This window comes from Ranitomeya imitator, chromosome 5 (assembly GCF_032444005.1).
Source record: "Ranitomeya imitator isolate aRanImi1 chromosome 5, aRanImi1.pri, whole genome shotgun sequence".
Classification (NCBI taxonomy): Eukaryota; Metazoa; Chordata; class Amphibia; order Anura; family Dendrobatidae; genus Ranitomeya; species Ranitomeya imitator.
This window is the reverse complement of record NC_091286.1, coordinates 643,352,227-643,374,337: the sequence shown is the minus strand read 5'-3', so window position 1 is coordinate 643,374,337 and position 22,111 is coordinate 643,352,227. Positions and strand designations below refer to the sequence as shown.

General features: G+C 50.6%; 1 protein-coding gene across 1 annotated transcript in view; it reads left to right on the top strand.

Moving 5' to 3' along the window:
- Positions 1 to 9,288: 9,288 nt before the first annotated feature.
- Positions 9,289 to 22,111, top strand: part of WDR35 (WD repeat domain 35) — a 176,478-nt gene continuing 163,655 nt past the window's right edge. Inside the window, exons 1-5 of the mRNA XM_069728136.1 lie at positions 9,289 to 9,425; positions 16,226 to 16,343; positions 17,774 to 17,845; positions 18,433 to 18,525; positions 20,549 to 20,677. Of these exons, the coding sequence (XP_069584237.1) occupies positions 9,402 to 9,425; positions 16,226 to 16,343; positions 17,774 to 17,845; positions 18,433 to 18,525; positions 20,549 to 20,677 (436 nt within the window). The 5' untranslated portion in view covers positions 9,289 to 9,401. The remainder of the gene's footprint in view (positions 9,426 to 16,225; positions 16,344 to 17,773; positions 17,846 to 18,432; positions 18,526 to 20,548; positions 20,678 to 22,111) is intronic.

The following is a 22,111-nucleotide window of genomic DNA, read 5'->3' as shown; positions in this document are numbered from 1 at the left end:
TGGTGTGTGTGGGCCTAGAGACCCTTTTTCCACTCTCATCACTCTCATTGTGGTGTGTCTGGGCCTAGAGACCCTTATTCCACTCTCATTGTGGTGGGTGTGGGCCTAGAGACCCTTTTTCCACTCTCAGTGCGGTGTGTGTGGGCCTAGAGACCCTTATTCCACTCTCATTGTGGTGTGTCTGGGCCTAGAGACCCTTATTCCACTCTCATTGAGGTGTGCATGGGCCTAAAGACCCTTATTCCACTCTCATTGTGGTGTGTGTGGGTCTAGAGGCCCATTATTCCACTCTCATTGTGGTGTGTGTGGGCCTAGAGACCCTTATTCTACTCTCATTGTGGTGTATGTGGGCCTAGAGACCCTTATTCCACTCTCACTGTGGTGTGTCTGGGCCTACAGATCCTTATTCCACTCCCAGTGCAGTGTGTGTTGGCCTAGAGACCCTTATTCCACTCTCATTGTGGTGTGTGTGGGCCTAGAGACCCTTATTCCACTCTCAGTGGGGTGTGTGTGGGCCTAGAGACCCTTATTCCACTCTCATTGTGGTGTGTGTGGGCCTAGAGACCCTTATTCCACTCTCATTGTGGTGTGTGTGGGCCTAGAGACCATTATTCCACTCTCAGTGGGGTGTGTGTGGGCCTAGAGACCCTTATTCCACTCTCATTGTGGTGTGTGTGGGCCTAGAGACCCTTATTCCACTCTCATTGTGGTGTGTGTGGGCCTAGAGACCCTTATTCCACTCTCATTGTGGTGTGTGTGGGCCTAGAGACCCTTATTCCACTCTCATTGTGGTGTGTCTGGGCCTAGAGACCCTTATTCCACTCTCATTGTGGTGTGTATGGGCCTAGAGACCCTTATTCCACTCTCATTGTGGTGTGTCTGGGCCTAGAGACCCTTATTCCACTCTCATTGTGGTGTGTGTGGGCCTAGAGACCCTTTTTCCACTCTCATCACTCTCATTGTGGTGTGTCTGGGCCTAGAGACCCTTATTCCACTCTCATTGTGGTGTGTGTGGGCCTAGAGACCCTTTTTCCACTCTCAGTGCGGTGTGTGTGGGCCTAGAGACCCTTATTCCACTCTCATTGTGGTGTGTCTGGGCCTAGAGACCCTTATTCCACTCTCATTGTGGTGTGCATGGGCCTAAAGACCCTTATTCCACTCTCATTGTGGTGTGTGTGGGCCTAGAGGCCCATTATTCCACTCTCATTGTGGTGTGTGTGGGCCTAGAGACCCTTATTCTACTCTCATTGTGGTGTGTCTGGGCCTAGAGACCCTTATTCCACTCTCACTGTGGTGTGTCTGGGCCTACAGATCCTTATTCCACTCCCAGTGCAGTGTGTGTTGGCCTAGAGACCCTTATTCCACTCTCATTGTGGTGTGTGAGGGCCTAGAGACCCTTATTCCACTCTCAGTGGGGTGTGTGTGGGCCTAGAGACCCTTATTCCACTCTCATTGTGGTGTGTGTGGGCCTAGAGACCCTTATTCCACTCTCATTGTGGTGTGTGTGGGCCTAGAGACCATTATTCCACTCTCAGCGGGGTGTGTGTGGGCCTAGAGACCCTTATTCCACTCTCATTGTGGTGTGTGTGGGCCTAGAGACCCTTATTCCACTCTCATTGTGGTGTGTGTGGGCCTAGAGACCCTTATTCCACTCTCATTGTGGTGTGTCTGGGCCTAGAGACCCTTATTCCACTCTCATTGTGGTGTGTCTGGGCCTAGAGACCCTTATTCCACTCTCACTGTGGTGTGTCTGGGCCTACAGACCCTTATTCCACTCTCATTGTGGTGTGTGTGGGCCTAGAGACCCTTATTCCACTCTCATTGTGGTGTGTGTGGGCCTAGAGACCCTTTTTCCACTCTCATCACTCTCATTGTGGTGTGTCTGGGCCTAGAGACCCTTATTCCACTCTCATTGTGGTGGGTGTGGGCCTAGAGACCCTTTTTCCACTCTCAGTGCGGTGTGTGTGGGCCTAGAGACCCTTATTCCACTCTCATTGTGGTGTGTCTGGGCCTAGAGACCCTTATTCCACTCTCATTGAGGTGTGCATGGGCCTAAAGACCCTTATTCCACTCTCATTGTGGTGTGTGTGGGCCTAGAGGCCCATTATTCCACTCTCATTGTGGTGTGTGTGGGCCTAGAGACCCTTATTCTACTCTCATTGTGGTGTATCTGGGCCTAGAGACCCTTATTCCACTCTCACTGTGGTGTGTCTGGGCCTACAGATCCTTATTCCACTCCCAGTGCAGTGTGTGTTGGCCTAGAGACCCTTATTCCACTCTCATTGTGGTGTGTGTGGGCCTAGAGACCCTTATTCCACTCTCAGTGGGGTGTGTGTGGGCCTAGAGACCCTTATTCCACTCTCATTGTGGTGTGTGTGGGCCTAGAGACCCTTATTCCACTCTCATTGTGGTGTGTGTGGGCCTAGAGACCATTATTCCACTCTCAGTGGGGTGTGTGTGGGCCTAGAGACCCTTATTCCACTCTCATTGTGGTGTGTGTGGGCCTAGAGGCCCATTATTCCACTCTCATTGTGGTGTGTGTGGGCCTAGAGACCCTTATTCTACTCTCATTGTGGTGTGTCTGGGCCTAGAGACCCTTATTCCACTCTCACTGTGGTGTGTCTGGGCCTACAGATCCTTATTCCACTCCCAGTGCAGTGTGTGTTGGCCTAGAGACCCTTATTCCACTCTCATTGTGGTGTGTGTGGGCCTAGAGACCCTTATTCCACTCTCAGTGGGGTGTGTGTGGGCCTAGAGACCCTTATTCCACTCTCATTGTGGTGTGTGTGGGCCTAGAGACCCTTATTCCACTCTCATTGTGGTGTGTGGGCCTAGAGACCATTATTCCACTCTCAGTGGGGTGTGTGTGGGCCTAGAGACCCTTATTCCACTCTCATTGTGGTGTGTGTGGGCCTAGAGACCCTTATTCCACTCTCATTGTGGTGTGTGTGGGCCTAGAGACCCTTATTCCACTCTCACTGTGGTGTGTCTGGGCCTAGAGACCCTTATTCCACTCTCATTGTGGTGTGTCTGGGCCTAGAGACCCTTATTCCACTCTCACTGTGGTGTGTCTGGGCCTACAGACCCTTATTCCACTCTCATTGTGGTGTGTCTGGGCCTAGAGACCCTTATTCCACTCTCATTGTGGTGTATCTGGGCCTAGAGACCCTTATTCCACTCTCATTGTGGTGTGTCTGGGCCTAGAGACCCTTATTCCACTCTCATTGTGGTGTGTCTGGGCCTAGAGACCCTTATTCCACTCTCATTGTGGTGTGTCTGGGCCTAGAGACCCTTATTCCACTCTCATTGTGGTGTGTCTGGGCCTAGAGACCCTTATTCCACTCTCATTGTGGTGTATCTGGGCCTAGAGACCCTTAATCCATTCTCATTGTGGTGTGTCTGGGCCTAGAGACCCTTATTCCACTCTCATTGTGGTGTATCTGGGCCTAGAGACCCTTATTCCACTCTCATTGTGGTGTATCTGGGCCTAGAGACCCTTATTCCACTCTCATGGTGGTGTGTCTGGGCCTAGAGACCCTTATTCCACTCTCATTGTGGTGTGTCTGGGCCTAGAGACCCTTATTCCACTCTCATTGTGGTATGTCTGGGCCTAGAGACCCTTATTCCACTCTCATTGTGGTGTATCTGGGCCTAGAGACCCTTAATCCATTCTCATTGTGGTGTGTCTGGGCCTAGAGACCCTTATTCCACTCTCATTGTGGTGTATCTGGGCCTAGAGACCCTTATTCCACTCTCATTGTGGTGTATCTGGGCCTAGAGACCCTTATTCCACTCTCATTGTGGTGTGTCTGAGCCCAGAGACCCTTATTCCACTCTCACTGTGGTGTGTCTGAGCCCAGAGACCCTTATTCCACTCTCATTGTGGTGTATCTGGGCCTAGAGACCCTTATTCCACTCTCATTGTGGTGTATCTGGGCCTAGAGACCCTTATTCCACTCTCATTGTGGTGTGTCTGGGCCTAGAGACCCTTATTCCACTCTCATTGTGGTGTGTCTGGGCCTAGAGACCCTTATTCCACTCTCATTGTGGTGTGTCTGGGCCTAGAGACCCTTATTCCACTCTCATTGTGGTGTATCTGGGCCTAGAGACCCTTATTCCACTCTCATTGTGGTGTATCTGGGCCTAGAGACCCTTATTCCACTCTCATTGTGGTGTGTCTGAGCCCAGAGACCCTTATTCCACTTCTCACTGTGGTGTGTCTGAGCCTAGAGACTCTTATTCCACTCTCATTGTGGTGTATCTGGGCCTAGAGACCCTTATTCCACTCTCATTGTGGTGTGTCTGGGCCTAGAGACCCTTATTCCACTCTCATTGTGGTGTATCTGGGCCTAGAGACCCTTATTCCACTCTCATTGTGGTGTATCTGGGCCTAGAGACCCTTATTCCACTCTCATTGTGGTGTATCTGGGCCTAGAGACCCTTATTCCACTCTCATTGTGGTGTGTCTGAGCCTAGAGACCCTTATTCCACTCTCATTGTGGTGTATCTGGGCCTAGAGACCCTTATTCCACTCTCATTGTGGTGTATCTGGGCCTAGAGACCCTTATTCCACTCTCATTGTGGTGTGTCTGGGCCTAGAGACCCTTATTCCACTCTCATTGTGGTGTGTCTGGGCCTAGAGACCCTTATTCCACTCTCATTGTGGTGTATCTGGGCCTAGAGACCCTTATTCCACTCTCACTGTGGTGTATCTGGGTCTAGAGACCCTTATTCCACTCTCATTGTGGTGTGTCTGGGCCTAGAGACCCTTATTCCACTCTCACTGTGGTGTATCTGGGTCTAGAGACCCTTATTCCACTCTCATTGTGGTGTGTCTGGGCCTAGAGACCCTTATTCCACTCTCATTGTGGTGTATCTGGGCCTAGAGACCCTTATTCCACTCTCATTGTGGTGTGTCTGGGCCTAGAGACCCTTATTCCACTCTCATTGTGGTGTGTCTGGGCCTAGAGACCCTTATTCCACTCTCATTGTGGTGTATCTGGGTCTAGAGACCCTTATTCCACTCTCATTGTGGTGTATCTGGGCCTAGAGACCCTTATTCCACTCTCATTGTGGTGTATCTGGGCCTAGAGACCCTTATTCCACTTTCATTGTGGTGTATCTGGGTCTAGAGACCCTTATTCCACTCTCATTGTGGTGTATCTGGGCCTAGAGACCCTTATTCCACTCTCATTGTGGTGTATCTGGGCCTAGAGACCCTTATTCCACTCTCATTGTGGTGTATCTGGGTCTAGAGACCCTTATTCCACTCTCATTGTGGTGTATCTGGGCCTAGAGACCCTTATTCCACTCTCATTGTGGTGTATCTGGGCCTAGAGACCCTTATTCCACTCTCATTGTGGTGTGTCTGGGCCTAGAGACCCTTATTCCACTCTCATTGTGGTGTATCTGGGCCTAGAGACCCTTATTCCACTCTCATTGTGGTATGTCTGGGCCTAGAGACCCTTATTCCACTCTCATTGTGGTGTATCTGGGTCTAGAGACCCTTATTCCACTCTCATTGTGGTGTGTCTGGGCCTAGAGACCCTTATTCCACTCTCATTGTGGTGTGTCTGGGCCTAGAGACCCTTATTCCACTCTCATTGTGGTGTGTCTGGGCCTAGAGACCCTTATTCCACTCTCATTGTGGTGTATCTGGGCCTAGAGACCCTTATTCCACTCTCATTGTGGTGTGTCTGGGCCTAGAGACCCTTATTCCACTCTCATTGTGGTGTGTCTGGGCCTAGAGACCCTTATTCCACTCTCATTGTGGTGTGTCTGGGCCTAGAGACCCTTATTCCACTCTCATTGTGGTGTATCTGGGCCTAGAGACCCTTATTCCACTCTCATTGTGGTGTGTCTGGGCCTAGAGACCCTTATTCCACCATCATTGTGGTGTATCTGGGCCTAGAGACCCTTATTCCACTCTCATTGTGGTGTATCTGGGCCTAGAGACCCTTATTCCACTCTCATTGTGGTGTGTCTGGGCCTAGAGACCCTTATTCCACTCTCATTGTGGTGTATCTGGGCCTAGAGACCCTTATTCCACTCTCATTGTGGTGTATCTGGGCCTAGAGACCCTTATTCCACTCTCATTGTGGTGTATCTGGGCCTAGAGACCCTTATTCCACTCTCATTGTGGTGTGTCTGGGCCTAGAGACCCTTATTCCACTCTCATTGTGGTGTGTCTGGGCCTAGAGACCCTTATTCCACTCTCATTGTAGTGTGTCTGGGCCTAGAGACCCTTATTCCACTCTCATTGTGGTGTATCTGGGCCTAGAGACCCTTATTCCACTCTCATTGTGGTGTGTCTGGGCCTAGAGACCCTTATTCCACTCTCATTGTGGTGTATCTGGGCCTTAGAGACCCTTATTCCACTCTCATTGTGGTGTATCTGGGCCTTAGAGACCCTTATTCCACTCTCATTGTGGTGTGTCTGGGCCTAGAGACCCTTATTCCACTCTCATTGTGGTGTATCTGGGTCTAGAGACCCTTATTCCACTCTCATTGTGGTGTATCTGGGCCTAGAGACCCTTATTCCACTCTCATTGTGGTGTGTCTGGGCCTAGAGACCCTTATTCCACTCTCATTGTGGTGTATCTGGGTCTAGAGACCCTTATTCCACTCTCATTGTGGTGTATCTGGGCCTAGAGACCCTTATTCCACTCTCATTGTGGTGTGTCTGGGCCTAGAGACCCTTATTCCACTCTCATTGTGGTGTATCTGGGCCTAGAGACCCTTATTCCACTCTCATTGTGGTGTGTCTGGGCCTAGAGACCCTTATTCCACTCTCATTGTGGTGTATCTGGGCCTAGAGACCCTTATTCCACTCTCATTGTGGTGTGTCTGGGCCTAGAGACCCTTATTCCACTCTCATTGTGGTGTATCTGGGTCTAGAGACCCTTATTCCACTCTCATTGTGGTGTATCTGGGCCTAGAGACCCTTATTCCACTCTCATTGTGGTGTGTCTGGGCCTAGAGACCCTTATTCCACTCTCATTGTGGTGTGTCTGGGCCTAGAGACCCTTATTCCACTCTCATTGTGGTGTATCTGGGTCTAGAGCCCCTTATTCCACTCTCATTGTGGTGTATCTGGGCCTAGAGACCCTTATTCCACTCTCATTGTGGTGTGTCTGGGCCTAGAGACCCTTATTCCACTCTCATTGTGGTGTATCTGGGCCTAGAGACCCTTATTCCACTCTCATTGTGGTGTGTCTGGGCCTAGAGACCCTTATTCCACTCTCATTGTGGTGTATCTGGGTCTAGAGACCCTTATTCCACTCTCATTGTGGTGTATCTGGGCCTAGAGACCCTTATTCCACTCTCATTGTGGTGTGTCTGGGCCTAGAGACCCTTATTCCACTCTCATTGTGGTGTGTCTGGGCCTAGAGACCCTTATTCCACTCTCATTGTGGTGTATCTGGGTCTAGAGCCCCTTATTCCACTCTCATTGTGGTGTATCTGGGCCTAGAGACCCTTATTCCACTCTCATTGTGGTGTGTCTGGGCCTAGAGACCCTTATTCCACTCTCATTGTGGTGTATCTGGGCCTTAGAGACCCTTATTCCACTCTCATTGTGGTGTATCTGGGCCTTAGAGACCCTTATTCCACTCTCATTGTGGTGTGTCTGGGCCTAGAGACCCTTATTCCACTCTCATTGTGGTGTATCTGGGTCTAGAGACCCTTATTCCACTCTCATTGTGGTGTATCTGGGCCTAGAGACCCTTATTCCACTCTCATTGTGGTGTGTCTGGGCCTAGAGACCCTTATTCCACTCTCATTGTGGTGTATCTGGGTCTAGAGACCCTTATTCCACTCTCATTGTGGTGTATCTGGGCCTAGAGACCCTTATTCCACTCTCATTGTGGTGTGTCTGGGCCTAGAGACCCTTATTCCACTCTCATTGTGGTGTATCTGGGCCTAGAGACCCTTATTCCACTCTCATTGTGGTGTGTCTGGGCCTAGAGACCCTTATTCCACTCTCATTGTGGTGTATCTGGGCCTAGAGACCCTTATTCCACTCTCATTGTGGTGTGTCTGGGCCTAGAGACCCTTATTCCACTCTCATTGTGGTGTATCTGGGTCTAGAGACCCTTATTCCACTCTCATTGTGGTGTATCTGGGCCTAGAGACCCTTATTCCACTCTCATTGTGGTGTGTCTGGGCCTAGAGACCCTTATTCCACTCTCATTGTGGTGTGTCTGGGCCTAGAGACCCTTATTCCACTCTCATTGTGGTGTATCTGGGTCTAGAGCCCCTTATTCCACTCTCATTGTGGTGTATCTGGGCCTAGAGACCCTTATTCCACTCTCATTGTGGTGTATCTGGGCCTAGAGACCCTTATTCCACTCTCATTGTGGTGTATCTGGGCCTAGAGACCCTTATTCCACTCTCATTGTGGTGTATCTGGGTCTAGAGACCCTTATTCCACTCCAATTGTGGTGTATCTGGGCCTAGAGACCCTTATTCCTCTCTCATTGTGGTGTATCTGGGCCTAGAGACCCTTATTCCACTCTCATTGTGGTGTATCTGGGCCTAGAGACCCTTATTCCACTCTCATTGTGGTGTGTCTGGGCCTAGAGACCCTTATTCCACTCTCATTGTGGTGTATCTGGGCCTTAGAGACCCTTATTCTACTCTCACATAAGTGTCACACAATCCCTGGGAGAGCCAGTGCCGATACTGCTGGAACGGTTACCGGAGGGGAGTATAAGCGTTATTTTTTTTACTGGGGGGAGACAGGGATTCAGAAGGGGTCTTCCGAGTAATGGACAACCCCTTTGAACATTTGGTGTCTTTGTAGAGGCTAAACATATGAACAGCATGTTGTTTTTACCTAAAATTATAATGTCCATTCTTTTTAGTGTTTTTCTACTTTTTTTTGCAGCGTTTTCTGCACAAAACAAAAACATTGCAAAAAGACGCAGCCTAAAAGAAGTGAAAAATAAAAACAAACATCTGAACAGGCTTTATTTACTGCCTACGACAGTCACCAAAAAGGCTATGATTACGTCAATGGAAGTATCGCGCGCAGTTTTGGAGTCGGAACTGATGCACCAGCAATAATGAGCATTAATAAGCCTTCACCATGTTCTTGCTACCATTGTCAGAGTACTGGTAATGGGACCCTCATTAGCTGGAGGTTTTTATATGGGCAGGCAGTGATTATAGAGGCAGCCTCTGCCATGTGGTCTCCACAAACATGGCGGCTCCTCTGCTGCACCGGTGACATATTTAGATATTACATATCGGCCTCTAGGGACTGCACGCTGCCATTTCTGAACCGGAAGTGACGTCAGCGCCAGTGGCCGGGTATCCTTGTTGCCTAGAGACGGGAGAACTCGGCATCTTAGTTACGTTGGTGGCAGCTGAGGATCCTCCGTTGTGGCCCCGCCGGCAGGATGTTTATATACCTGAGTAAGAAGGTGAGGGCGCTGCCGTCCGGGGGCGCAGGGACTGGGGTTTTGTGTTTGTTTGGCATTTACTCACTACATGCTGTTTTGATGTGACTTGTAGTTCTACAGCCTCTGGGGAGGACAGTGCTATCATCTCCCCCATAAATAAATCATTTCTGTATCAGAGCAATATGGCCGCCATTATGGCTACGTGATCCCCGGGACCCAGCGGTCTCAATAAAAGGGGTCACAGCCCGGTGTCATTATAGGCCAGAGAGGGCACGACCCCCAGAGAGGCTTCATGCCTCTGTTTGTGTTATGCCCCAGCTCATGTCTGCAGGGAATAAGGAGACCACCGCCACCAGCGAGACCACCATCCCAAGCGAGACTGCAACCCCCAGCGAGACCGCCGCCCCCAGCGAGACCGTAGCTCCCAGCGAGACCGCAGCCCCCAGTGAGACCGTAGCTCCCAGCGAGACCGCAGCCCCCAGTGAGACCACCTAGCGAGACCTCAGCCCCCAGGGAGACCGCAGCCCCTAGCGAGACCGCCTAGCGAGACCTCAGCCCCCAGGGAGACCGCAGCCCCCAGCGAGACCACCTAGCGAGACCTCAGCCCCCAGGGAGACCGCAGCTCCCAGCGAGACCGCAGCCCCCAGTGAGACCACCTAGCGAGACCTCAGCCCCCAGGGAGACCGCAGCCCCTAGCGATACCTCCACCCCCAGGGAGACCGCAGCCCCCAGGGAGACCGCAGCCCCTAGCGATACCTCCACCCCCAGGGAGACCGCAGCCCCCAGGGAGACCGCAGCCCCCAGCGAGACCGCAGCCCCCAGCGACCCCCAGTGAGACCACCTTCCCAAGCGAGACCGCCGCCCCCAGTGAGACCGCAGCCCCCAGGGAGACCGCGACCCCCAGCGAGACCACCGTCCCAAGCGAGATCGCAGCACCCAGCGAGACCACCGTCCCAAACGAGACCGCAGCCCCCAGTGACCCCCGGCAAGACCACCGTCCCAAGAGAGACCGCAACCTCTAGCGAGACCGCAGGCCCCAGTGACCCCCAGCGAGACTGCAGCCCCCAGTGAGACCGCAGCCCCCAGCGACCCCACCGTCCCAAGTGAGACCGCAGCCCCTTCGACCCCCAGTGAGACCGCCGCCCCCAGCGAGACCGCTGCCCCCAGCGAGACCGCATCCCCCAGCGTCCCCCAGGGAGACCGCAGCCCCCAGCAACCCCCAGCGAGACCGCAGCCCCCAGCGAGACCGCAGCTCCAGCGACCCCACCGTCCCAAGCGAGACCGCAGCCGCCAGCGAGACCGCAGCCGCCAGCGAGACCGCAGCCCCCAGCGACACCCACATTGAGACCACCTTCCCAAGCGAGACCGCCGCCCCCAGCGAGACCGCAGCCCTCAGCAACCCCCCAGCGAGACCACCGTCCAAAGCGAGACCACAGCCCCAGCGAGACCGCAGCCCTCAGCGAGACCGCAGCCCCCAGCAAGACCGCAGCCCCCAGCGACCCCCAGCGAGACCGCAGCCCCCAGCGACCCCCAGCGAGACCACCGTTCCAAGCGAGACCACAGTCCCAGCGACCCCCAGCGAGACCACAGCCCCAGCAACCCCCAGCGAGACCACCGTCCCAAACGAGACTGCAGCCCCCAGCGAGACTGCAGCCCCCAGCGAGACTGCAGCCCCCAGCGACCCCCAGCGAGACCACCGTCCCAAGCGAGACTGCAGCCCCCAGCGACCCCCAGCGAGACCACCGTCCCAAGCGAGACTGCAGCCCCCAGCGAGACTGCAGCCCCCAGCGAGACTGCAGCCCCCAGCGAGACTGCAGCCCCCAGCGAGACTGCAGCCCCCAGCGACCCCCAGCGAGACCACAGCCCCCAGCGACCCCCAGCGAGACCACCGTCCCAAACGAGACTGCAGCCCCCAGTGAGACTGCAGCCCCCAGCGAGACCGCAGCCCCCAGCGAGACCGCAGCCCCCAGCGAGACCGCAGCCCCCAGCGAGACCGCAGCCCCCAGCGAGACCGCAGCCCCCAGCGAGACCGCAGCCCCCAGCGAGACCGCAGCCCCCAGCGAGACCTCCGCCCCCAGCGTGTCCGCAGTGCCCAGATCAGTCTACGTTCACATCGTATCGGTGCTGGCTGCTCACATGACAGGAGAAAATTTCCCTTTTTGAGGACCCCTTTAAGCGCCCCAGTGAGTGGGCTGCAGGAGACTGCCGTCATTCTGATGGTGAAGATGCGGGCGGCCATCCTGATCTAGGCTGAAGAAACTGTGGCCACAATCTTTTAGACAGCGCCCTAAAATCCCACTGTAAATGTCTGTAAATGCTCCTGTGACGCAGAGTTCTGATGGGTTTCTAATCTGTCGAGGTTTCAAACCAGGTTGTACAAAGCTATGGAGGACATCCCCCAGTAATGTGCAGGCCATAGGTATGATTACAGGGGATCGTCAGCAGCAGGTCACCCTCCACACTATATAGGTATGATTACAGGGGATCGTCAGCAGGATGTCACCCTCCACACTATATAGGTATGATTACAGGGGATCGTCAGCAGGATGTCACCCTCCACACTATATAGGGGTGATTACAGGGGATCGTCAGCAGGAGGTCACCCTCCACATGATTACAGGGGATGGTCAGCAGGATGTCACCCTCCACACTATATAGGGGTGATTACAGGGGATTGTCAGCAGGAGGTCACCCTCCACATGATTACAGGGGATTGTCAGCAGGAGGTCACCCTCCACATGATTACAGGGGATCGTCAGCAGGAGGTCACCCTCCACATGATTACAGGGGATCGTCAGCAGGAGGTCACCCTCCACATGATTACAGGGGATCGTCAGCAGGAGGTCACCCTCCACATGATTACAGGGGATCGTCAGCAGGAGGTCACCCTCCACATGATTACAGGGGATCGTCAGCAGGAGGTCACCCTCCACATGATTACAGGGGATCGTCAGCAGGAGGTCACCCTCCACATGATTACAGGGGATCGTCAGCAGGAGGTCACCCTCCACATGATTACAGGGGATCGTCAGCAGGAGGTCACCCTACACACTATATACACTGTATTTTCTGGCGTATAAGACTACTTTTTAACCCTTGAAAATCTTCTCAAAAGTCGGGTGTCGTCTTATACGCCAGGTGTCGTCTTATAGGGCAGATGGGGAGTAATCTGCGGTCGCAGCATATTGTGGGGGGAGTGACCTCAATGACGAGGTGAGGGGGCGCCTCACCGGGAAGGTGTAAGTGAAGCAGAGGCAGAGAAGGAGATAATAGGATACAAGGGCGAGCCACATGAGTGAAAGAGGAGTGTTTTTCTAGGCACAGCACCGCGCTCTCTCTTATTTGCATACCCCTGGCATCCCAGACGCTGACAGTTTGCTTCTCTTAAGGTACCTTCACACATAACGATATCGTTAACGATATCGTTGCTTTTTGTGACGTAGCAATGATATCGTTAAGGAAATCGTTCTATGTGACAGCGACCAACGATCAGGCCCCTGCTGGGAGATCGTTGGTCGCTGCAGAAAGTCCAGAACTTTATTTTGTCGCTGGACTCCCTGCAGACATCGCTGGATCGGCGTGTGTGACACCGATCCGGCGATGTCTTCACTGGTAACCAGGGTAAACATCGGGTTACTAAGCGCAGGGCCGCGCTTAGTAACCCGATGTTTACCCTGGTTACCAGCGTAAAAGTAAAAAAAAACAACCACTACATACTTACCTACAGCCGTCTGTCCCCGGCGCTGTGCTCTGCTCTCCTCCTGCACTGGCTGTGAGCGTCGGTCAGCCGGAAAGCAGAGCAGTGACGTCACCGCTGTGCTTTCCGGCCGCTGTGCTCACAGCCAGTGCAGGAGGAGTGCAGAGAAGCAGAGCGCCGGGGACAGACAGCGGTAGGTAAGTATGTAGTGTTTGTTTTTTTTACTTTTACGCTGGTAACCAGGGTAAACATCGGGTTACTAAGCGCGGCCCTACGCTTAGTAACCCGATGTTTACCCTGGTTACCCGGGGACCTCGGGATCGTTGGTCGCTGGAGAGCGGTCTGTGTGACAGCTCTCCAGCGACCAAACAGCGACGCTGCAGCGATCGACATCATTGTCGGTATCGCTGCAGCGTCACTGAGTGTGAAGGTACCTTTAGGCTACGTTCACATTAGCGTTTCCCGACGCAGCGTCGGGAAACGCTGCGGCGACGCATGCATCATGCGCTCCTATATTTAACATCGGGGACGCATGGACACGCGTTGTGCTGCGTTGTGCGACGCATGCGTTTTTTTTGCCGCAAGCATCGGGCGCAGGAAACGCAACAAGTTGCATTTTTCTTGCGTCCAAATTTCGGCAAAAAACGACGCATGCGTCGCAAAACGCAGCGTTTTTGTGTGCGTTTTGGTGCGTTTTTATTTGCGTTGTGCGTTGCGTCGCCGACGCAGCGGCGCACAACACAAATGTGAACGTAGCCTTACACCTTCCTGGTGAGGCACTCCCTCACCTCATCATCGGGACCACTCCCCCCCACTATATACGTCGACCACAAATTGCTTCGCACCCACCCTATAAGACATTATACTGTTATTCTCTGTGTCACACTGTGTTACTGTGTCACTCTCTGTGTCACTCTCTGTGTCACACTGTCACTCTATATGTCACTTTGTGTCACACTCTGTCACTCTTTGTCACTCTGTGTCTCTCTATACAGTCATGGCCAAAAGTATTGACACCCCTGCAATTCTGTCAGATAATACTCAGTTTCTTCCTGAAAATTATTGCAATCACAAATTCTTTGTTATTATTATCTTCATTTAATTTGTCTTAAATGAAAAAACACAAAAAGAATTGTCCTAAAGCCAAATTGGATATAATTCCACACCAAACATAAAAAAGGGGGTGGACAAAAGTATTGGCACCGTTCGAAAAATCTTGTGATGCTTCCCTAATTTGTGTAATTAACAGCACCTGTAACTTACCTGTGGCACCTAACAGGTGTTGGCAATAACTAAATCACACTTGCAGCCAGTTGACATGGAATAAAGTTGACTCAACCTCTGTCCTGTGTCCTTGTGTGTACCACATTGAGCATGGAGAAAAGAAAGAAGACCAAAGAACTGTCTGAGGACTTGAGAAACCAAATTGTGAGGAAGCATGAGCAATCTCAAGGTTACAAGTCCATCTCCAAAGACCTGAATGTTCCTGTGTCTACCGTGCGCAGTGTCATCAAGAAGTGTAAAGCCCATGGCACTGTGGATAACCTCCCTAGATGTGGACGGAAAAGAATAATTGACAAGAGATTTCAACGCAAGATTGTGCGGATGTTGGATAAAGAACCTCGACTAACATCCAAACAAGTTCAAGCTGCCCTGCAGTCCGAGGGTACAACAGTGTCAACCCGTACTATCCGTCGGCATCTGAATGAAATGGGACTGTGTATGGTAGGAGGCCCAGGAAGACCCCACTTCTTACTCCACATAAAAAAGCCAGGCTGGAGTTTGCCAAAACGTACCTGAAAAAGCCTAAAACGTTTTGGAAGAATGTTCTCTGGTCAGATGAGACAAAAGTAGAGTCTTTTGGGCAAAGGCATCAACATAGAGTTTACAGGAGAATAAAAGAGGCATTCAAAGAAAAGAACACGGTCCCTAGAGTCAAACATGGTGGAGGTTCCCTGATGTTTTGGGGTTGCTTTGCTGCCTCTGGCACTGGACTGCTTGACCGTGTGCATGGCATTATGAAGTCTGAAGACTACCAACAAATTTTGCGGCATAATGTAGGGCCCAGTGTGAGAAAGCTGGGTCTCCCTCAGAGGTCATGGGTCTTCCAGCAGGACAATGACCCAAAACACACTTCAAAAAGCACTAGAAAATGGTTTGAGAGAAAGCACTGGAGACTTCTAAGGTGGCCAGCAATGAGTCCAGACCTGAATCCCATAGAACACCTGTGGAGAGATCTAAAAATGGCAGTTTGGAGAAGGCACCCTTCAAATATCAGGGACCTGGAGCAGTTTGCCAAAGAAGAATGGTCTAAAATTCCAGCAGAGCATTGTAAGAAACTCATTGATGGTTACCGGAAGCGGTTGGTCGCAGTTATTTTGGCTAAAGGTTGTGCAACCAAGTATTAGGCTGAGGGTGCCAATACTTTTGTCTGGCCCATTTTTGGAGTTTTGTGTGAAATGATCAATGTTTTGCTTTTTGCTTCATTCTCTTTTGTGTTTTTTCATATAAGACAAATTAAAGGAAGATAATAATACCAAAGAATTTGTGTTTGCAATCATTTTCAGGAAGAAAATTAGTATTATCTGACAGAATTGCAAGGGTGTCAATACTTTTGGCCATGACTGTATGTCACACTGTCACTCTGTGTCACTCTGTCACGCTATGTGTTACTCTGTGTCACTCTCTGTGTCACACTATGTGTTACTCTATGTGTAACTGTGTAACTCTGTGTCACGCTGTCACTCTGTATCATACTGTATCACTCTGTGTCACTCTATACGTCACTCTGTGTCACTCTGTGTCACTCTGTGTCACTCTGTCACTCAGTGTCACGCTGTGTCACTCTATACGTCACTCTGTGTCACTCTATACGTCACTCTGTGTCACTCTGTGTCACTCTGTGTCACTCTGTCACTCAGTGTCACGCTGTGTCACTCTATATGTCACGCTGTGTCACTCTATGTGACTGCAGACTTGTGGATCCTTGCAGCGCGCGCACTGTCAGGAATCTTCGTCACCAGTGTCCGGAGCTGGAGTGAAGTGTACTGAGTGAGCACAGACACGTCTAGTCGGAATATGACTTTTTCTTGTGAGCAATTTCTTGTGATTTTTTTTTTTTTAGATCGCCATTCCTAACAATATCCGGTTAAAATGCATATCCTGGAACAAGGACCAGGGTTACATCGCATGTGGTGGGGAGTCCGGGCTGCTCAAGGTCCTCAAACTGGAAATGCAAACAGGTGAATGAATGGATTTTTCATGGATGCTTTGGACGCGTTCCAGTTTGCTTAATCTCATGTTTATACACCGTATGTCGGAGTCGGGGACACTGTGGACCCTTTTAGCGTTTCTTCAGCCTTCATGAAATGAGATTAAGCGTCCCTGGAGGCCTCCTTCATGGAGGCCACCTTAGCGCAGTGGATATTTTCAGGTTGACTCTCAGTATCTGGGCACCAGCCGCAATAGTCCGGCCCCCGAGGAGAGGAAGGTTTTGATTTCTGCACTTTCTCATCTAAGAATATTTTTCCGCTGATCGATTAAGGACTCATCATTCAGACGTCTTGTAGGAGGAGATTTTTATTATTATTATTATTTATTGTTATAGCGCCATTTATTCCATGGCACTTTACATGTGAGGAGGGGTGTACATAATGAAAACAAGTACAATAATCTTAAACAATACAAGTCATAACTGGTACAGAAGGAATGAGGACCCTGCCCGCGAGGGCTCACATTTTTATCAGTATTTGGTCCGATTTCATCAGTTTTTCCAGGACGTCCCTCCTGACAGCACCCTGGAGGACGTCCTCCTCCCCTTGCTGCGACAGGAAACACACGAGAGTTCAAAAGGTCATGTCCCACCCCCAATCCTCAGTGTTTGTCCTGTCCTGTCCTGTCTAAGATGAAAAACAAACAAAATAATTTTTTTTTATCTTTTCCTAATTATCAGTCTGTGAAAAATGGACAGCACTTTTAGAAGGCATCCAGATTTTTTTCTGGACCCATAAACTTACATTGTTGATTTTGATCTAACACTCGGATCAATATCAGACACATCTTCATGATTTTCTGTGGACCACACAGTCTGCAAAGAATCACGGGACCCAGCCTGAGTAGTCCCACCCACTGGACTCTGGGACCCAGCCTGAGTAGTCCCGCCCACTGGACTCTGGGACCCAGCCTGAGTAGTCCCGCCCACTGGACTCTGGGACCCAGCCTGAGTAGTCCCGCCCACTGGGCTCCAGGACCCAGCCTGAGTAGTCCCACCCACTGGACTCCAGGACCCAGCCTGAGTAGTCCCACCCACTGGACTCCAGGACCCAGCCTGAGTAGTCCTGCCCACTGGACTCCGGAACCCAACCTGAGTAGTCCCGCCCACTGGACTCTAGGACCCAGCCTGAGTAGACCCACCCACTGGACTCCGGGACCCAGCCTTAGTAGTCCTGCCCACTGGACTCTGGGACCCAGCCTGAGTAGTCCTGCCCACTGGACTCTAGGACTCAGCCTGAGTAGACCCACCCACTGGACTCCAGGACCCAGCCTGAGTAGTCCCATTTTTTTTGTGGTTTACAGTTTTTGTTCATTAAAAAAATAAATCACAATTTCCTGTATGTCTTTATTTCCCTTTATTGCATATTATTGACCCAAACATGTGATTTTTCCTTTCCAGACGATGCCAAACTAAAGGGGCTCGCCGCACCCAGCAATCTCTCCATGAATCAGACCCTGGAGGGGCACAGTGGTAAGGGGATACAGATCGGGGGATGGAGCAGCTTTTCGAGCCCTGTACCATTTACTCTTAAAGGGGCACTCCAGCTTAGAGGGGAATAATCAGGGATATACCTTTACCAGGGAAATCTACACTATGGATTTATTCTGCAGGGGATATGTAATAAAAGAAAGTTGTCTCCAGTCCTATTCTTATAGAGCACTGAGTGGGAACCCCCTTTATGTTGTCCATAGCCCATATGGGCTATTCATGAGACAACCAACCCCTTAAAGGGATCAGCAAAGTTTGCAGCTTATGAAAGTTGACCTTAAAAAAACAAAAGCAAAATATGTCTGAAGCTTCGTATAGCTGGAAGTATGAAGTGTTCAGTCTGAGTGATCATAGTGAAAGTTTTTTTTCTAGATGTCATTAAACACCCCCCACTACAGTATGTGTCTACACGGCGGGGCCGCACTTACCAAGAACATCCGCAGCAGCAGAGGAGTGGGCCGATTATGTAGGGGGCAGTGACCGCTCCATCCTTAATACTATAATAAGGGTGTATAAGAAGAGGAATAGAGATAACGGCAAGTCTTCCTCGTTCCGTATTTCTTCTCCAGGGTCCGTGCAGGTGGTGACCTGGAATGAACATTTCCAGAAATTGACAACAAGTGACCAGAATGGGCTGATCATCGTCTGGATGCTGTACAAGGGTAACCCTAAAACCTCTCCGTACATTACTGACTGCGGGCCTGAATATATGCAGTATATGTGAACCGTTAGACCATATTTGGAGTCTAAAAAGTGTATCCCTGTGCACAAAATAAGTACACCCGATAACTTTAGCACACTGTAAAGCTAAGCCCTAATGCATTCCCTATGGGGAGAGCGGAGTCGGATGCGGCCAGAATCATCTGCCATCTGCTTCTCTGTCTGCGTAACAAAAGTCTAGGAGAAAAAAATGAAAACCGCCTGATCCTAATCTTTTAGGGAGAGTCAGGACACATTAGATGACCGGCTGATCCCGCCGAAGTCATCAGTTCAGCCCACCTTTATCTAATGTGTTACAGAAATGATAAAGGTTTTATTAAAGGGTTAAATTCGAGGCCACCTCAAACCAGTGTTTAGTGCGCTACGTCCTGAGCCTGGCATCCAACTGAAAAGGACATCTGTATGAATATAATCAGCTGCTGCCTTACCACCATACAGTTCTGGCAGTGTTACTCACCAAATGTCGTTTTTCACAGGATGCTAGGTGCAGTAGTCAGCCGCTTAAACTCTGCTTTTGTAAAGATGGAGCCCATTAAGTGTAGCTGTAGTTTCAGGTGAAGGATAGGCATCCCCGTGCGTGTACGTGAGGAATTACACTATGACCATTACACAGCTCATGTCCTCCATTTTTAGCACAAGAAGCCTCATCGGTTTATCCATGTGCCTTTCTGTGTCTTTCCCTCCAGCTCCTTCTCCCTTCTGTCTCCATAGACTTTTATAGGCAGCAGGTGTCATTTGATCCCTCACTGTAGACAGATTTGTAGATAAGGTACCTTTACACTAAACGACTTACCAACGATCACGACCAGCGATACGACCTGGCCGTGATCGTTGGTAAGTCGTTGTGTGGTCTCTGGGGAGCTGTCACACAGACAGCTCTCTCCAGCGACCAACGATCAGGGGAACGACTTCGGCATCGTTGAAACTGTCTTCAATGATGCCGAAGTCCCCCTGCAGCACCCGGGTAACCAGGGTAAACATCGGGTTACTAAGTGCAGGGCCGCGCTTAGTAACCCGATATTTACCCTGGTTACCATTGTAAAAGTAAAAAAAAAAACCCACTACATACTCACATTCTGATGTCTGTCACGTCCCACGCCGGCGTCCACAGGGTTAAAACTGCTTTCGGCAGGAGCGCTGCTAATGCACGCGCTGCTGCAGAGAGTTTCCCTGCACTGTGTCAGCGCCGGCAGTAACAGAGGTGACGTCACCGCTGTGCTCTACTTTACGGCCGGCGCTGACACAGTGGACACCGGGGGACGTGACAGACATCAGAATGTGAGTATGTAGTGTTTTTGTTTTTTTTTTACTTTTACAATGGTAACCAGGGTAAATATCGGGTTACTAAGCGCGGCCCTGCGCTTAGTAACCCGATATTTACCCTGGTTACAAGTGAACACATCGCTGGATCGGCGTCACACACGCCGATGACAGCGGGTGATCAGTGACCAAAAAATGGTCCTGATCATTCCCCAGCGACCAACGATCTCCCAGCAGGGGCCTGATCGTTGGTCGCTGTCACGCATAACGAGATCGTTAGCGGGATCGTTGCTACGTCACCAAAAGCGTGACGTTGCAACGATATCGTTAACGATATCGTTATGTGTGACGGTACCTATAGATTTGAGCAGTTTTTGAGAGTGAATGATCAGTGCAAGAGACAAAAATTGACTAAGAAGAGGAGAAAGAGGCTGATGTCTCTAATAAGATATGTTAGAAAGTTTCTAATATTCACTCAAACTATTGATTTATATATAAAAAAAAGTTTAGTTACTACTTAGCTATTAACATTTTTAAAAAATTGTCTTGGATGTAGAGCTCATGTGACTACCCGTACTAGCCTGGCCTGCTTTTGACTCCTGCAGGGAGAGACATTATGGCTGATTAAAGGGCTGCAACCAAAATCAGCCTGGACTGTTGCTCTCCGTGGCTTTGCCCCATGTAGATGTTGCGCCTGTCTTTTAGGCTCATGGTACGAAGAGATGATCAACAACAGAAACAAATCGGTTGTCCGCAGTATGAGCTGGAACGCGGACGGTCAGAAGATCTGCATCGTGTATGAGGACGGGGCTGTCATCGTTGGGTCAGTGGACGGTAAGGACGTGTTGTCTTCCAGGTGCCCCCTTTTTTCCCTCTTACCTTACTCTTGTTGGGTGAAACAAAGCTCCGCTTTGGATCAAAGATGTTTTCCCTAAATATGTCTGTGACCACCCCTTCATTCTCTTCTATAGGACTGACGGTGATGATCGTCCTGGTAGTCCCATAGAAGTGGAAGGTGCTGTGATGAACGACACTATTCTTTTCACGCAGGGGACTTTAGACCCCTCTGTTCTCCAGATCAATGGGGGGGGGGAAGCTCAATGATTGAGGTTTAAGTTCTTCGTCTTCTCCGCACCTGTGCTGCCGGTCTCTCATGTAAGCCGACCCTCGGCTCACGCTCTGATCAGAGTTTGATCGGAGTGTCATTACCATATACAACCAGTGTATGACACGTGATTCCCGATGGACATACCATGTGGCTTCTAGATCGTGCAGCTCATCAGAATTGCTGTGGGTAGAGTTTGGAGCGCGTGCGGAGAGATGCAGCACTTGGGATCACCCTAAGTTGGCTCTATACATGTAATGAGATACAGTATACAAGGATCAGCCATAGTATTAAAACCATCAACAGGTGAAGTAGCACCGCTTATGTTAATGCCACTGTCAAGGGTGGAATATACTATGAGTAAGTGAACAGTTAATATTTTGCATTCAGTAAAAATGAGCAAGTGTACGGACCCGAGCGACAAGGGCCAAATGGTGATGGCAAAGCGACTGGGTGGATCTTGTGGGGTGATCCAGAGTCATAGGCGTCCATGGTTCATTGATACACTTGGGGTGCAGAGGCTAATCCGGCTGGTCCGATCCTACGGAAGAACTACTGTAATATAAAGAGCTGAAAATAGTAATGATGATAGATCATCAGAAGTGGACCATGGAGCAACGGGAGAAAGTGGCCTCCTGGGGAATCACATTTCCTTTACCTCAGGTAGACGGGTGGGTGCGTTTGTCACTTACCTGGGATAGAGATGGCCCGCTATGGGAATAAGAAAAGTTGGTGACAGCTGCATAATGGGGCAATGTCCTGCAGGGAGATCATGTGGACAGATGTGACATGTACCAACTACCTAACATTGTACAGACCAAGTGCCCCCATCATGGCAGTGTTACTCAGTAATGACACGTACCAACCACCTAACATTGTACAGACCAAGTGCCCCCATCATGGCAGTGTTTCTCAGTAATGACACGTACCAACCACCTAACATTGTACAGACCAAGTGCCCCCATCATGGCAGTGTTACTCAGTAATGACACGTACCAATCACCTAACATTGTACAGACCAAGTGCCCCCATTATGGCAGTGTTACTCAGTAATGACATGTACCAGCCACCTAACATTGTACAGACCAAGTGCCCCCATTATGGCAGTGTTACTCCGTAATGACACGTACCAACCACCTAACATTGTACAGACCAAGTGCCCC